The sequence below is a fragment of the Tasmannia lanceolata genome, unplaced genomic scaffold (genome assembly GCF_043159265.1).
Source record: "Tasmannia lanceolata isolate RefF3 unplaced genomic scaffold, GAP_Taslan_0.1 ptg000018l, whole genome shotgun sequence".
NCBI classification, from domain to species: domain Eukaryota; kingdom Viridiplantae; phylum Streptophyta; class Magnoliopsida; order Canellales; family Winteraceae; genus Tasmannia; species Tasmannia lanceolata.
Window position 1 is genome coordinate 17264341 of NW_027518695.1, and position 15300 is coordinate 17279640.

Consider the following 15300-nt stretch of genomic DNA (forward strand, 5'->3'; position numbering starts at 1 on the left):
AACTCCCTTTGACTCTCAGACATGTATGAGATATCATGATTGGCTTTTTTTCTATGCGGTGCCTATGCAGCGGAAATGTTCTCTCCTCAAATCTTCCAATCAATTTTCACCATTTTGATGGAAGAAGAGGAGAAAAATGTCTTGTCTTATTCTCTTCTCTCTAAAAGCCTCTATTTTGGTAATGACACCCCTCTACCTTCTGCTAATCTTCTAGAGGATTGCCGTCCAACCAAAGACACTTCCACTAATCTTCTCTATACATCTTCCATGGTGGTCAACTTTCCTTTTACTTCTTCTATTAATCTCTCAACCACCTTTGAGCAACCAAACAAAGCAGTATGATGTGTCGCCCTTGCCTACTTCCTATAGAATTCAAGCCAAAAGCTACAAAAAAGTGGAATTTTGCCTTGGATTTCATAGGAATGGTGCTCTCTCTCTACTCTCTGTATTAGTAATGACACTCCCAACCACTCCTCTACGAGGTGGACAACCAAACACTATACCACTATTTTACAAGGTAAGTGCCCTACAACTCAACGAGGTAAATACCCGCACCTAAGTGTGCAACCAAAACCAGCTAAAGCACCAAGTGAACCCTGGAATTGTGCAACCAAATACGGAAAGGAGTGTCATTACAAATAATAGGGGATAAAACCCTAATTCTACAGACACCCAGCAGCTTATAAATGTTTTGATGACGATAAAGAGCTGTGTCTTGTGATCTTGAAGAATGATCTCTCGATTCCTAATCTTTTTTCACTTTAGTGGGTCTTGATTTTTACGTTTCAATCCATTTCTGTTATTTGGAATTATCGTTCGTTCTAAAACTTATGGCGATTTGTACAAACAATTGAGAACATTATAAAGAGATTTGGGTAATGAGCAAAACAAAGTTGGTGGCAATACCAAATCCGTGGGTATTGGAGAGTAAGTAGATAATGATGAAGTAAATATAAATTATCCAACACTTGATCTGATTTTCATTTCATGGTGATGTGAGATCATTTACTTCTGAATCTGAGTTTCATCTTTAGTTATGTTTTTTAAAGTCTTCCATCATGTGATTAGGGCACTAGGGCACAGGAATGTAATATTTTTATATAAATCTGTTGACTTAGCTTTCAAATTTATCTGATGTAATATAATTAATGTAACACTTGATCTGAGTTTCATTTCATGGTGATGTGAGATCATTTGCTTCTGAATTTGAGCTTCATCTTTTGTTATGTTTTTTTTTTTTTAAATATCTTCCAGTAACTTGTTAAATTTTAATATCTGATGCTTCTTTTCTTCTGTTCTTAGTTTTGGTAATTTCTGAATTATTAATATAATGGTTGTTCCAACATGAATGTGATTTGAGGAAGACAGCTTCTCATGTTTCTATATATTGTGTTTTAGGATTTTGGGTTGTTGGTGAATTATTCAGGAGCCAGGACAATACTATACTCAGTGATGTTTTTATTTTTCTTTTTGAAACTTCCAGTTGATGGTTTGCTACTTTCTTTTGTTTATTTTTCTTTGTTTGATTGTTTATCTTGGTCAGTTTCTTGTAGTATTTTGTGATATATTTCAAGATGGCAATGAGCCCCATTCTAGTTGTATCTTGAACTAATCTTTTGTTTTCACCAATGCAAGAAAATGATACATGCTAATTTAATAGTGATGTAGAGTTAAAGTTGGATATTTCTCTTTATGGAGATTATGACATACTTTTAATCGTTGTCCTTCGTGCTTAGGAATAGCTTAATTAGAAAATAGGTCGGTTCTAGCATTTTTCTATTTCAAATTTTGGGGGTTATGTGGGTTTAGGAAAATGAAACCTAAAATGGGTAGACGGTGGACTTGAGTTTCATAGGAGACTACCACTGAGGAGATCATCATACTTTAATTTCAAAATGTAGACATGTTTTCAACCAAATAATGAAAGTAGACAGAGACTAGTCATTATCAAGGTTGTAGTAGATTCTCCAAATAAAGTATCTAACTACTATTTTCTTTGCATAACTCCATGAAGAATCCTTCTAGTTGCCCATATTTACATCCAATTGATAAAAATCACTCCAATAGCCCCAAATATTTAGAAAAAATAACCTTGAATGGATGTATAAAGAAAATCAAATAAATTAGGGATTTTAACTCACCGAGTAAAGGTGTGTAATCCATCGTTATTAGCTTTGTTTTTTGATGAAAGAAAACTACTAGAAGTAACAAAATTTGATTATGTTGAACAGTTGGGAGTAAATCACAAAAACAAGATATAAGGAAGAAAGTCCCAAAAATGCAACAACACTCTAAAAAAACCACTCCTAGATCTTCAAATGGGTCCTATTAGACTACATTTAGCCTACCTTAAGCATTAAGCCATTAATAGGTCTTCATGTAAGAAAATACAAAAGAAGGTGAAAATCCAAAAAAATTTGGAGTTTGGGTTGTCAAAGGGGTCCTATTAGAGTACAATTAGCCTAACTTAAGCATTAGTAGGTCTTTTTTTTTTTTTTGAACGGTAAGTATTAGTAAGTCTTCAGTTGAGAAATACAAAATAAGGTGAAAATCCAAAATTTTGGGAGTTCGGGTTGTCAAAGTGACATTTCCTGTGCATTGCTGAAAGGTGTACCACTTTTGTCAGAGGTGTACGCCATTTATTTCTATAAAGATCTTTTTCTCCCAAGGCTTATGCCTTTATGACATTACCGTTGCGCCAAGTGGGCGAGCCTTGGCGCAATGGTAATGTTGCTCCATTGTGACCTGGTGGTCACGGGTTCGAGTCACGGAAACAGCCTCTCTGTAAAGAAGGAGTAAGGCTGCGAACATCTAGCCCTCCCTAGATCCCGCAATGGCGGGAGCCTCGTGCACTGGGCCGCCCCTTGATGCATATTTATAACGCCTCACCTGGGAACATGCCTTTAGGCATACGCCTCTTGTGCTTTTGAAAACAATGATCTGAAGAGTTGCAATTTTGTCTTTCAATCATCTCATACTCAATGGTTTAAAGCTATAGTATCCATCTCTTATGAACCGGCTCTTTATTTGTTTTTTTCTTCACTTTTTTCATAAGTTTTCTGATTTCTTTTGGTTACATTCGGCATATAAATGGAAGATTGCAGTGATGACTCAGAAAATTCAAGCTCAACAGACCGGATTGTAGGTCTCTTTTTCTTGAGAGATTTGCATGTCGACAACCCCGCTGTACTGAGCAATCTTTCTAAGCCTTTTAGGTGTTTTAGTTTTTTCATGTTAAGGTTGTGGTTTTGGTTCATAAATTCATGTTCAACCCTTCCTCTTTTTGGTTAATTTTTCCTTGTTTTGATTTACGGTAGGCATATGAATGGGAGATTGCGGTGACGACTTCAAAAATTCAAGCTCAACAAACCGGATTGTAGGTGTCTTTTTCTTGAGAGATTTGCATGTCGACAACCCTGCTGACCTGAGCAATCTTTCTAAGCTTTCTAGATGTTTTATTTTTATTTTTTTCATTTCAAGGTTGTGGTTTTGTTTCATAAATTGATGTTAACCCTTCTTCTTTTTGGTTATTTTTTCGTACTTTTGATTTACATTTTGGCCTAGGTTTATTTTTATTTTATCCTTTATTTACCATATTTTTATGAGTAGCACAAAGGTTAAAACTCAACTCAACTAAGCCTTTGTCCCAACCTAGTTGGGGTCGGGTCAGTCGGCTAATGAATCCTTTAGAAAATTTTCATGAAGAAGGTGAAAGGATCTACCCGGCTCAAATTGACTAAGTCTAATCCTAACACTAGTTGAGTAGCACAAAGGTTACGAGGAAAAAATGCTCCTTCTGATGTTGATTTGTGGAATTTCACTGGAAGAATCCAACCTTGCCACCACTGAGTTATCTATCTCCCCCTCTTTTCTAGCCATTTTCATTTGCTCAATTTTCTTTCCATTTATAATCTGTGTAATATTTTCCGCTTCAATATTACCTACTTGATTTGATGGTTTGTACTAATCTCTTTTGTTTGCAACTTTCAATGGGTTTAGTTAAAAAAAATTGTTTTAGTTGTTACAGCTTATAATTGTAGCCAATGAAAACATTCTAACTTAAACTATGTTTGGAATGAGAAAACCTTGTTGGTGAGCAGGAGTGCATATCCACTGTTTATTGGAGAAAATTATAGATGAGAATGGAGTAATAGTAATTATCCAATACTTGATGAGTTCCATTACTTTGTGATGTATTGGAGAGAAAGTAGATAATGATGAAGAAAGTATAATTAATGCAAAATTTGACTAGATGTATAAAGAAAAAACCCATAAATTAGGGATTTTAACTCACCAAGTGAAGGATTGCTCGATCACAAATTATTCCACCACCATTAGCTTGATTTTTTAAAATGAAAATAACCTCGAATTGATTTATAAAGAAAAAAACCAATAAATTAAGGATTTTAACTCAGTGCACAATCACAAATTAATCCACCACCATTAGCTCCGTTTTGATGAAAGGAAATCACTAGAAGCGACAAATTTTGATTCTATTGAATGGTTGTGGAGAAGTCACAAAAAGCCTGTATGTATGGAAAAGTTGTTAAAACTCCAAAAACTCTAGAAAACCATTCTTAGATCTTCAAATGGGTCTTATTAGACCTCATTTAACCTAACTTAGAGATTTTTTCTTTTTTGGTGGTTTACCTGGGGTTAGGCAGACACCCCCTACCTGCATTAATAAAGAAAAGATTTACAGGCGAGTATAAGGGGTTCCGATAGCATCGTTAGCTACAAGATCAACAATAGGGGGAGGAACAGAATGAGGCTCTATGAATTCTCCCTTAAAAAGGCAGGTGGACTTAGAAAGAAAGTCAGCCACTTGATTTCCTTCCCTCCAACTGTGAGAAATTTTCCATGATGTGAATGAGTTGAGGATACATTTGATTTTTCCAAAGGTTCCTTTCTTGCGCCATGGGCATTTGAAATTTCCATTGATGATCTCCACAGCTAATTTGGAGTCTACTTCGATCCAAATGGTGCCTGAAGTGACCTTGGCTATGATCATGAGGCCTTTGAGGATTGCTTCCATCTCCAGTCCGTGAATAGATTCAACAGCTACATCAATGGAGTAGTAAGCGATAATCTTGCTAGAATGGTCTCTGACAATACCACCAATAGCTGCTGAGATTTCTGTCAACGACGCATCCGTATTGAGCTTGAGTTCCGAAGAAGCTGGAGCTAACCATGTGCAGAATTGGGGTCAGATGTTGGGTGATGCAGTGGAAGGTTAAAATTGTGTGCTACAAGGTAGGCTTGTGGATCTAACTTTGAGATTAGTAAGTGTTCAGGGAAAAAAAGACAATAGGGGGGGGGAAATCAAAATTTTCGGGTTTTTTTTTTCTGAAAATGAAAATTTTGGGGAGTTATTTTGTCAAAAATGACATTTGATGAGTGCATGCCTGGAAGACTACATGTTTTGTTGGAGGTGACGCCGCATATGCCTTTGAACTCCTTTCCTCCCCAAGGCATACACCTTTTTGGCATTATGCCATTTTAAGTCTTGAGGTGTTCTTGCCTCACCTTGAGACATGCCATGAGGCCTATGTCTACGGTACCGTTAAAAACACTGATCAGAAGAGTTATGTATTTCGACCAGTTCATACTTAGTATCTGGTTCTTTTTCTTTTTTTCCTTTTCACTATTTCATAAGCTTTCTGATTTCTTCATGCTATGTCTGGCATATGAATAGAAGATTGCGGTGATGACACCTAATGTTCAAGCTCAACAGACCATATTGTAGGTTTCTTTCTTGAGAGATTTGCATGTCGACAACCCCGCTGACCAGAGCAATCTTTTTAAGCCTCCTAGACGATTTTTTTTCTCTCAATTAAGGTTGTGGTTTTGTTGCTATTCAAGAGAAAAGTCAAGGTTTTGTTTCATAAATTCGTGTTCAACCCTTCTTTTTGCTTATTTTTATCCAATTATTATTTAATTATTGGCATGGGTTTATAAAAAAAATCCATTATTTCTTATTCTTTACTGTATTTTTATGATGAGCAAAACGGTTACGATGAGGAAAAAAGCTCCCTCTTCTGATGTTAAGAGAATAAGAGTTGAGGAAGATCACTGGCAGAATCGAACCTTGTACTTAATTGCCACCATCAAGTAATCTTTTTCTCCCCCTCTATTTCCAAGCCATTTTGTTTTGCTAAATTTTATTTCCGTTTATAACCTGAGGAATACTTTCCACTTCAAAATTTACTACTTGACAACTTCTAATTGTTCCACATTCTGCTGACCTGAGCAATCTTTTTAAGCCTCTTGGATGTGTTTTTTTTTTTTTGGGGGAGGGTGGGGTGGGGGTGTTCCATGTTGAGGTTGTGGTTTTGTTGCCATTCAAGAGAGAAGTCAAGGTTTTGTTTCATAAATTCATGTTCACCCCTTGTTCGTTTTGGTTGTTTATGTCTAATTATTATCAACTTATTGCCTCTTCTGATGTTAAGAGTTGAGGAAGATCAGTGGCAGAATGGAACCTTACACTTAATTGCCACCACCGAGTAATCTTTTCTCTCCCTCTTTTTCCAAGCCGTTATGATTTACTTAATTTTCCTTCCATTTACATTTTGAAATGTGATATTTTCCACTTCACTATCTCGTTGATTTGATGGTTTGAACCAATCTCTTTTGTTTGCAACTTTCAATGGTTCTTACTTCTTACAAATTGCAATGATTCTTTCCATCCAATGAATACATCTTAACTAAGGTTATATTGGAAATGAAAAACCCAAGTATGTGACTATTTAGTCTTCTGATTGACGTCTATTGTGAGCAGAAAACTATGGGAGACTTTGATAGTGTGTTTGCAGGTAATGGAGAAGAGAACAGAGCATGATTTCATCATCTTTGAAGGAGGTGGGAAGATTGAATTATTTCGCACTGGTACTTTGAAAGTCTCACACCTGATGTTGTTGGTTATATTTGTTCTATTTGTATTCCAAAGATGGAATCCTGAATGAAAGATTTCGTATGTATAAGAAAATGAAAAAGATTGGCATTAGCTCAAATGTTTTTACTCTGGTTTTCTCTGATCAAAGAGGGGTTCTTGTGTTCTTTGGGTGTGGGAAATACCAAAGAATGTATTGCTGATATTCAAATTCATGGTCTTTGTGCATATATCGGATTCCAGTACTTAATATTTACTGCTACCCTTCTACATCTCATTTATCTTTCTTCCCCTAAATACTCCTATCACAACTTCACTTTTATCGATCCTAAGTTCTTTCTTAGAGATGGAGTGAGTGTGAGCTTTTTCTCTTTTACAAATTCTCTGCTACAAAAATCAGAATTTTTTAACTCAAACTTAGCAGAAGCCAAGTTTCCAAAAATTCTCTAATCTATTCTCTATTTCTCCCCATAAATAATGTGGGCCCATACCCGAATCCAAACACTACCAAACGCTTTGGATTCGGGTATTATTTGGATGATCCAAAGCGTTCATTTGATGGGTCCTGACATAGATAGGGTGTGCCCAAAAAATCAGCTCCATCGGATCATCCTAACCCTTCAATCTATGGACGAACCTTCAACCTTAAACAAAACGAAACTAGTGGGAATGTCTTTGTCACTTTTTAAACTAAACTATAGGGGTTGAAGTGAATGTGTCAGAAACTAGAGGGGGTGTAAATGTAATTATTTTGGGTTGAGTTTCTCAAAATTTCGGACGAAATATAAAAAAATCCGAAATTCCGGTAAAATTTAAAACGATTTTCAGCCCATCCTCACACGGAAGAAAGGCGAGGGTACATTGAGTCTACCCCGAAATGCATTTTCATAGGATGGTCCTAACCATCCAATTCAATCTGGAGAGGGATTCCACATTAGGAGGGTTAGGATCATCCTATGAAGATGATTTACTTATTTATGTTGTGGCCCGACAAACGAATGGTTTGAATCATCCTATGAAGTGAGACCACACTACTTTTTGAAAAAAAAAAATAAAAAAAATACTGGACTTCACGTGCACTCACACACACAGCATATAAAATGCCCACAGTAGTATTTGAAAAATACTGGAGTTGAAGAACTCACAACATATAATATCTCCTCACTTTATTAGTATTTTGATGAGAAAAGAGAAATCAACGGTTTAGGATCTCTCAGTGGAACACTAATAGATTAAAGGGTTAGGATCATCCCGATCAGATTAACGGTACCGATCTACATCTGCAAAAAGCCTTATGTCAGTACTTTTTTCACATTTCAAATGTCTCTTCTCCCTCCTCCCTAACAACCCTCCTTTCATTTCATATCTCCCTCCCTCCCTCCCTCTCTCTCTCTCTCTCTCTAAAACCCTAAATTCCATTTCAAATCTGTCTCCCCATTTTCCATGGCGAGAACAAAGCAAATCCCTCCGAGTCGTGGCCGAAGACGCCCTACAACACCATTGCAATCATGTCAGTCCCATCTCATCTCTCTCTCTCTCTCTCTCTCTCTCTCTCTCTCTCATTTCCCTTTTGATTTTTCAAATTCGAAACCCTAATTCTCATTTTACACCATTCAAAAAAAAAAAAAACCCTAATTCTTGTTTTTCTTCCTCTTCCAAACTGCAGCTCCACAATCCAGGCGTTCCCCTCGCAAGACCTCGGTACTAAATCTCTCTCTCTCTCTCTCTCTCTCTCTCTCTCTCTCTCTCTCTCTCTCTCTGTTTCATTGATGGGTTTTTTATTTTCTTTGAAAATAACAAAACCAATTGCAGGAAAATGAAAGAAATGCAAGTGGGAGTGCAGATCGTTCTTCGCAGGGAGGCGAGTTTTTCTTTCTGTATTTTCATTATCAAATTTCGTTATCTCACTCTCTATTTTTCTTCCTCTCTTGAGTTTTGGTGTCTTCTCGGGCTTTGGAACTGCAGAGCCTTCAGGAAGAAGGAAAACCAGGCGTCATCGTTACAGACCGGGAACAAAGGCTCTTCAAGAGATCCGCAAGTTTCAGAAATCATGGAAGCTGTTGATACCTGGAGCACCATTCATCAGATGTGTTAGTATTCTTGCCTATCACTTCCTCCATTTTATTTTTTTCATGTGTTTCCTTTTTTTCTTCCCCTCTTCTTATCTTTTCTGGGGTTTATTGTTATCTCATTGGCTCGTTTCCTATTCAGCGAATCAAACTAGGAAACCATTTTTAGCTTCATCTCCACTGTACAAATTGTCCCCTGTATTGTAATCTGGACTGTTAGGTATTGGTAGGGGTGCAACTCGGGTCGGGTTGGGTCTGGTTGAGGCCAACCCGACCAACCATTTGCTCAACCCGAACCCGACCGACCCGAGTTCCAACCCGACGAGGTTCAACCCGACCCGAGGAACCTTTTTTGCCAACCCGAACCCGACCCAACCCGAGATTTTAAGCGTAAAAAATAAAAAATTATTAAAAATGTCGGGTTGACTCGGGTCGGGTTGCCCAAGACCTCAACCCGAACCCGACCCAACCCGACTTTTTTCTGGGTTGAACACGTCGGTTTCGGGTTGAGCCCGCCCAAGTTGCACCCCTAGGTATTGGGCCCTACGCGACCCAAAACTTGCGACAGGTTTTAACCCTCTCAAATGAATGGTTAATGAAAAGTTCATTTGCTCAAATATTTAAGAGTGTTCAGTTGTTGATAATGGTGTGACTTAGTTTTATATGCAAGCATTGGGTAGAAATTGACCTGTAATGTTATTCCTATTATCAGTTTTACCTTTGGTAATTTCTTGATGATATGGTCCATCCTTTAGAATTTCTTTCGTAAAGACTGAAATAAGAAAATCTGATTAAATTTTAGGAAAGCAACTTCTGGTATTGTTGCTATAGTAGCTTCCTCCTAACAAGAAATTGTTCATCTTATAATTCTTTGTACCAATTCGAATTTTATTGTAACAATGTATCCTGTATATGTTAATATAAGGAAAAAGGGGCACATGTTTTCTCACTTTTGCTGCTTCACATGAATCTTTCTGTATTCTCCTATATATGGCTTCATCCTTTCCGCTTCCCCTCTTCTCATTTTTTCTGTATTATCCATCATCACAAACTCGTTCCATTAAGCATCATTTTTTTATATTCGTCATAATAAAGGAAATGAGAATCCTAAGTTGTAAATGAACCTTTATTCTTTTTATATTTTGCATCGCAAAGGAAATTAGAAACCTCAGCTAGAGAGGGAGGTCTCTAGGAAAGGAGGTAGAGAACAACAACTCTCTCATCTCTTTCTCTTCCATCTCATCTCTTTCTTTCTCTCTTTGACTCATGGAGGATAGAATACTGTTAACATGGTATAGAGCAGACGTAGTGATGTAATTATATCCCCATTTGGGGTATTTTTGTCATTGCACCAGTAACCCTAGTCACACACACATATTTGTTATGAGAGGGAGAGGACAACAACTCTCTCATCTCTTTCTCCTCCATCTCTTCTCTCTTCTCTTTCTTTCTTCCTGTCACTCATGGAGGATAGAATACCTTTAACAACATACATGCCTATTCCGGTGGAATGTATAATTCATGTGTCAAGTGGGGACCAAGGCCCAGTCTGATCAAAGTGGAATTGGGACCATAGGATCCAAACCCATAAATATAGATGTAGTACTCTATAGTTCTCAAATTGGTATTATTCACCACAAAAGGCACCTAATAGTCTATTTTGAAATGTATTAGATGCATTTATAGTTTATGCTAGAATTGGCGTGTGATAATTGTTGCTCATATAAAATTGGTATAGATCTCAAAGCACATCCTACCATTTAAGTCTTGCGTATTTTCTCTTGTCTTTGTTGGATAACTGAGTGCATTTCAGAATGTTGTGAATGCATTTAAACTTGTCAATACTAGTTCATATATTACTTGTGCTCATGGTCAAATGCATTTAAGCTTGTCAATATTAGTTCATATATTACTTGTGCTCATGGTCCTCCCGGTTATTTTAGGTAAGGGAGTTGACTGGATTCTTTTCCAGGGAAGTCAATCGTTGGACAGCGGAGGCTTTAGTTGCACTTCAAGAGGTATTTGAACTGTAAATGCTCTTAGGGAGCACTGCTAGCTAGACACACACAGGTGTATGTAAATTGTCATTTGTTTCTCTTATTAATTGTCGGAAGTTTACCAACACTCTATGTAGGCTTGCAAAAGATAGTGTGTGAAACTTAACTAAATTTATTATTTTGATATTCATAGTGGTTTTGTGGCTAAGCAATTGTGCTTCTAACTTCTAAGTAAATCTCATGAAATACTTTTTCTGTGATTTTCAGTCGCTTCGTTGAAATTGAAAACGTTACCATTATACAGCATTGTGCATGATATACTAATAAGCATAGTGTCATAGTCTTAAATGGTTGGTAACAAGCTTGTGCCCTAGAGAAAATGCCTACATGAAAAATCCAAGAGTGAATTCAAAGTTTTATTGAAAAAATTCCTAAAATCTCATTAATGTAAATAGGGTTTCTGATGTAGACAAGTTTTTAAGAAATAACTTAAAAATTGACTTCAGAAAGAATCGCTAGTTCTAGATAATCAGTTCATTTACCATACCAACACAACAAACTTTTCTATTATGTCACTGATTCAGTTTAAACAATTCACCGATATTGTCTTGGACTGTTGGTCATGTCGAGTTCCAAGAGTAACATGTTTCAGCACAACAAAAAGAACAATAAATAGGAGTATCCCGGTAATACTGCTAGACAAAGGCTACTTATTTGGTCTATAGATTAAAGCAAGGCATGCAGAAAAAAAGAAAAAAAGAAAAAAAAAACTGTTCACGTGCATGTAGTATTATGTTCAAGAATGGTTAACATAATATTCTAGAGTGATGTACAAATTCGACTATCCTTGCCAAATGGTCATCTAAAATCGCTTTCTTTTAGTAAAGCTTCAGTGGACTGCCACGAGGAAATTTCAAGAGGGATGCTCCCATTGCTTAACTGCAATGCATCTACCATAATCATTAAGACATATATCGAGCTCTTCCTGTCTTCTGTTTTAGCTGCATTGTTATTTAGTGACCTCAAGGATTTTATGTCTTGAGAATTTTTCTTTTTTCTTTTTACCATTCACAAAAAAAGAAGTTAATATTTTTTATCGGGACATCTTTTTTGTTGAAGTTTCGCAAGGATGTCTCTTATAGATATGTTATATTTTTATCAACTTTTTAAATGAATTCTACATGTTTCCAACACATGTCTTCATAAATTTGTTTTAAACTCTAATTTTATCCTTGTTTTATTGAAGGGTTGCAACAAGGCATTATTGTTAATATTTCTCCTTGAATTTTAACCTCATATACGTGTTCTATTACATTTATGTGGGGGATGTTTCTGTAGGCGGCTGAAGCTCATTTGGTCAATTTATTTGAAGATGCAATGATATGTGCAATTCATGCAAAGCGTGTTACAATTAGTAAGTTCAATTCTTCAGAATGGGGTCCCCTTTTCCTTTTTCCTAGTAAATTCAATTCTTCAGAATGGGGTCTTCTTTTCCTTTTTTCCCCCTCTGAAATCATTCATAAACATTGATATTTTCTTGCAAACATTTAAAAAAAAACATTTTTAGTTTGTCTGCATTTTAAGTAACTGACTTAGTCGGTTTGGATTGACATTTCATTTCATCAGCAGAATTCCCCTTACAATTTTCTTCCTAACATTACATGTTACATCCATCAGTGAAATAGTAGGTTCTTTATGATATTAACTCTAATGTACATGGATCATGTAGACAACCTATGCCTAGTTAGGGGATTGGCCAGCACTTATACCACCTCATTTGCCCACAATTATTTGAGGCTGTGATGATTGCAGAGAGATCCTAGTGGCACTCATCTTGGATTTTGGGGGAACTGCAATATTGATAGTATCAATACTTGAACATGTTACAAAAGAAAAATAAATCCAGAATGGCCAACCGTTGTTTGCTGTGTTAAGGATTCACCTTATTGAAAGTAAAATCGCTTAGGCGATTTGAACTATCATCCTTAAGGGTCTGCTATCGTTTCTCATCTATGTGCATAGAGTTTGTTACTTTGTTGTAATTCTCTCCCCATTTTCGTTCAAATCCAGGTAGTTTATCATTTCCTTTTCATTTGAATCTTTTTCTATCCTTTTTTCCATCAAAAATATTGCAACCCACCCTTGCTACCTCTCCAGCCTCTTGAGAGTGACTCTTAACCAAATGTTCAGTCACTATGTTCGTGAGCTTATCGATCACCTTCTTCCGCTTGGCATTCGGTAAGCTTAGGCAGTGCATTCACGACATTCATCAAATGCTTTCGTGTTCCCAGTCAAATCTTGCCGGTCGAATTCAATCCCATCCTTACCTCTTGTCTCCCTGTTCACTTCATCAACATTCTGCTTATCAACTTGGTCTCACTCTCTTCTGCAACTTTTGGAAATGGCGATGACCTGTTTGCCACCCAGAATGGGTCCGAATCATCCATCCCATATGATCTGAAAGCATTGCTCTTCTCCCCTCTTTCACATTGAACATATGAAGTTCTAACTTTCAACCGAAGAACATCATGGACAATGAAATTCCATTGAATGATGAAAAATACACAAAATCGGTTTAAAATGATTTGTATCAAGGTGGTACCTTTCTCAAGAAGCAAGGCTTTGGTTAGACCATTTGTTCCTTTGTAGAATGAAGGTTTGCTTTTGGTTGGGTGTTCAGTTATTGTTGCCATGATTCTGCAATAGGAACTGTATGGTCAGGTGAAGGCCAGGAGTTTTAACGAGGCCTAGCTTCTACCCTCCGTTTGTTCTGTACCATTGTGAATATCTTCATCATGTGCTTGATTTTGGTAATGTGTGAAATGTGTACCCTTCGATCATCAGTTTGCGGTCTTATCCCTTCATCTTCATTTCCAATGGCAAACCGTTATAAGTTGCCATGTAGATTGAAGAAGGGTTGAAGACCACATCTATATGTTATGCTGTTTAAACTTACGTGTTAAATTGCATACTGTAAGACCAATGATCACCAGGATAAAGATAGAAACAAAAAAGCAGCTAAAAAGCTGAAGTTCTATGCAAACCCTGTTAGTTTTGTATACTCCATGCATGTGTCACTAGGCTTTCCTATCCTTTGTCATGCTTTTGTTTTGTTACTGTTAAGCTCTAGCTGCACTCAGCTGATGAACATGGCCATTTGTTCATAGCCATTTTTTTCCTGCAGTGATAAAGATAAAAACAAGAAAGCTAGTAGTTTAGTATATTGGATGATGATGAGACGCTGTTTGGGGAAAGCTCAAGTTATATGCAAACCCTGTTAGAAACCAGGATAATGATAGAAACAAGAAAGCTCGTAGTTCAGTATGTTGGATGATGATGATGAAACCCTGGATGAAAAGTCATATGCAAACCCTGTTAGAAACCAGGATAACGATAGAAACAAGAAAGCTTGTAGTTCAGTATGTTGGCTGATGATGAAACCCTGTTTGAAAAGCTCAAGTTCTATGCAAACCCTGTTAGAAACCAGAATAAAGATAGAAACAAGAAAGCTTGTAGCTGCATATGTTGGTTGATAATGAAAGCCTGTTTGAAAAGCTCAAGTTCTATGCTATGTTGCGTCAGTACAGGTACGAATGTCGGAATCCAAAACAGGTATCGAGTGTCGAATTCAATGAGCCACAAAAAGAAAGATTCGTGAATTTGCTAAATATTTTAATCAATTCTCAAATTTTAATTATAACAAGTGATATATTGAAATATTTTATTTTCATATAAAAAACGTACTAGTAGGACGGGTAAATCTCAAAGCATGAGGTAACTGTAAAGTTGTGGTAGTAGTGTTCATGCAAACCTTGTTGCTTGTAGCTGGATGATGATGACACCCTGTTTGACAAGCTTAATTTCTATGCAAACCTTGTTTAGTTTTGAATCTCCATATGTGTGTGTGCCATTATGCTTTTCCATCCTTTTTTATGCTTTTATTTTGTTACTGATAAGCTTTAGATGCACTTAGCTTAGTGGATGAACTTGGCTGTTTGTTCATATCCATTTTTTTTTACTGCAGTGAAAAAGGATTTCGAATTAGCAAGGCGTCTGTGCCAGAGTAAATACCAAGCTTGGTGGTAGTAGCTGGATTGAGAATTGTATATCAGCTGCATGTAGATGTTTAATTTGAGGAGTTATTTCTTGTCCAATGATTAAGAGTGCACATAGAAGTACACTCCAAATTGCAATCTCATTGTACATCCAAATGCAGAGTTAGGTTTTATTTTTCTGGAGTGAAATTTAGAAGGGGTTTGTATAATCCCATTTTTTTAACTTCCCGAGTTGTCCATTTTACACCAATTATATTGGAGGGCTAGGATCATCATATAGTGAGATTTTT

General features: G+C 36.7%; 1 protein-coding gene, 1 long non-coding RNA gene and 5 other non-coding genes across 7 annotated transcripts; all 7 read left to right on the forward strand.

Moving 5' to 3' along the window:
* The first annotated feature begins 532 nt into the window (after positions 1–532).
* On the forward strand, positions 533–7102 carry LOC143851304 (uncharacterized). The gene is made up of 2 exons (XR_013236282.1): positions 533–927; positions 6813–7102. It is a non-coding gene; the product is annotated as an uncharacterized LOC143851304 (long non-coding RNA).
* LOC143852118 (small nucleolar RNA snoR31) lies at positions 933–1021 on the forward strand. Its single transcript, XR_013236696.1, has one exon. It is a non-coding gene; the product is annotated as a small nucleolar RNA snoR31 (small nucleolar RNA).
* Positions 1123–1210, forward strand: LOC143852119 (small nucleolar RNA snoR31). The gene has a single exon (XR_013236697.1). It is a non-coding gene; the product is annotated as a small nucleolar RNA snoR31 (small nucleolar RNA).
* LOC143852086 (small nucleolar RNA Z107/R87) lies at positions 3097–3199 on the forward strand. Its single transcript, XR_013236666.1, has one exon. It is a non-coding gene; the product is annotated as a small nucleolar RNA Z107/R87 (small nucleolar RNA).
* On the forward strand, positions 3332–3434 carry LOC143852089 (small nucleolar RNA Z107/R87). Its single transcript, XR_013236668.1, has one exon. It is a non-coding gene; the product is annotated as a small nucleolar RNA Z107/R87 (small nucleolar RNA).
* LOC143852087 (small nucleolar RNA Z107/R87) lies at positions 5698–5798 on the forward strand. Its single transcript, XR_013236667.1, has one exon. It is a non-coding gene; the product is annotated as a small nucleolar RNA Z107/R87 (small nucleolar RNA).
* Positions 7103–8086: 984 nt separating the features above from the next.
* Positions 8087–15233, forward strand: LOC143851880 (uncharacterized). The gene is made up of 7 exons (XM_077361379.1): positions 8087–8399; positions 8556–8590; positions 8702–8750; positions 8855–8979; positions 10902–10976; positions 12294–12369; positions 14980–15233. Exons 1-7 carry the CDS (start codon positions 8333–8335, stop codon positions 15039–15041), a joined length of 489 nt encoding a protein of 162 aa, XP_077217494.1. The 5' UTR covers positions 8087–8332; the 3' UTR covers positions 15042–15233.
* Positions 15234–15300: the final 67 nt, after the last annotated feature.

Bases quoted from the DNA above. Each gene is read 5' to 3' on its own strand.
- LOC143851880 (XM_077361379.1), top strand. From the start codon at position 8,333: ATGGCGAGAACAAAGCAAATCCCTCCGAGTCGTGGCCGAAGACGCCCT. The intron at 8,400-8,555 runs GTCAGTCCCATC...TCCAAACTGCAG, and splicing joins TACAACACCATTGCAATCAT to CTCCACAATCCAGGCGTTCC. The intron at 8,751-8,854 runs GCGAGTTTTTCT...TTGGAACTGCAG, and splicing joins AGATCGTTCTTCGCAGGGAG to AGCCTTCAGGAAGAAGGAAA.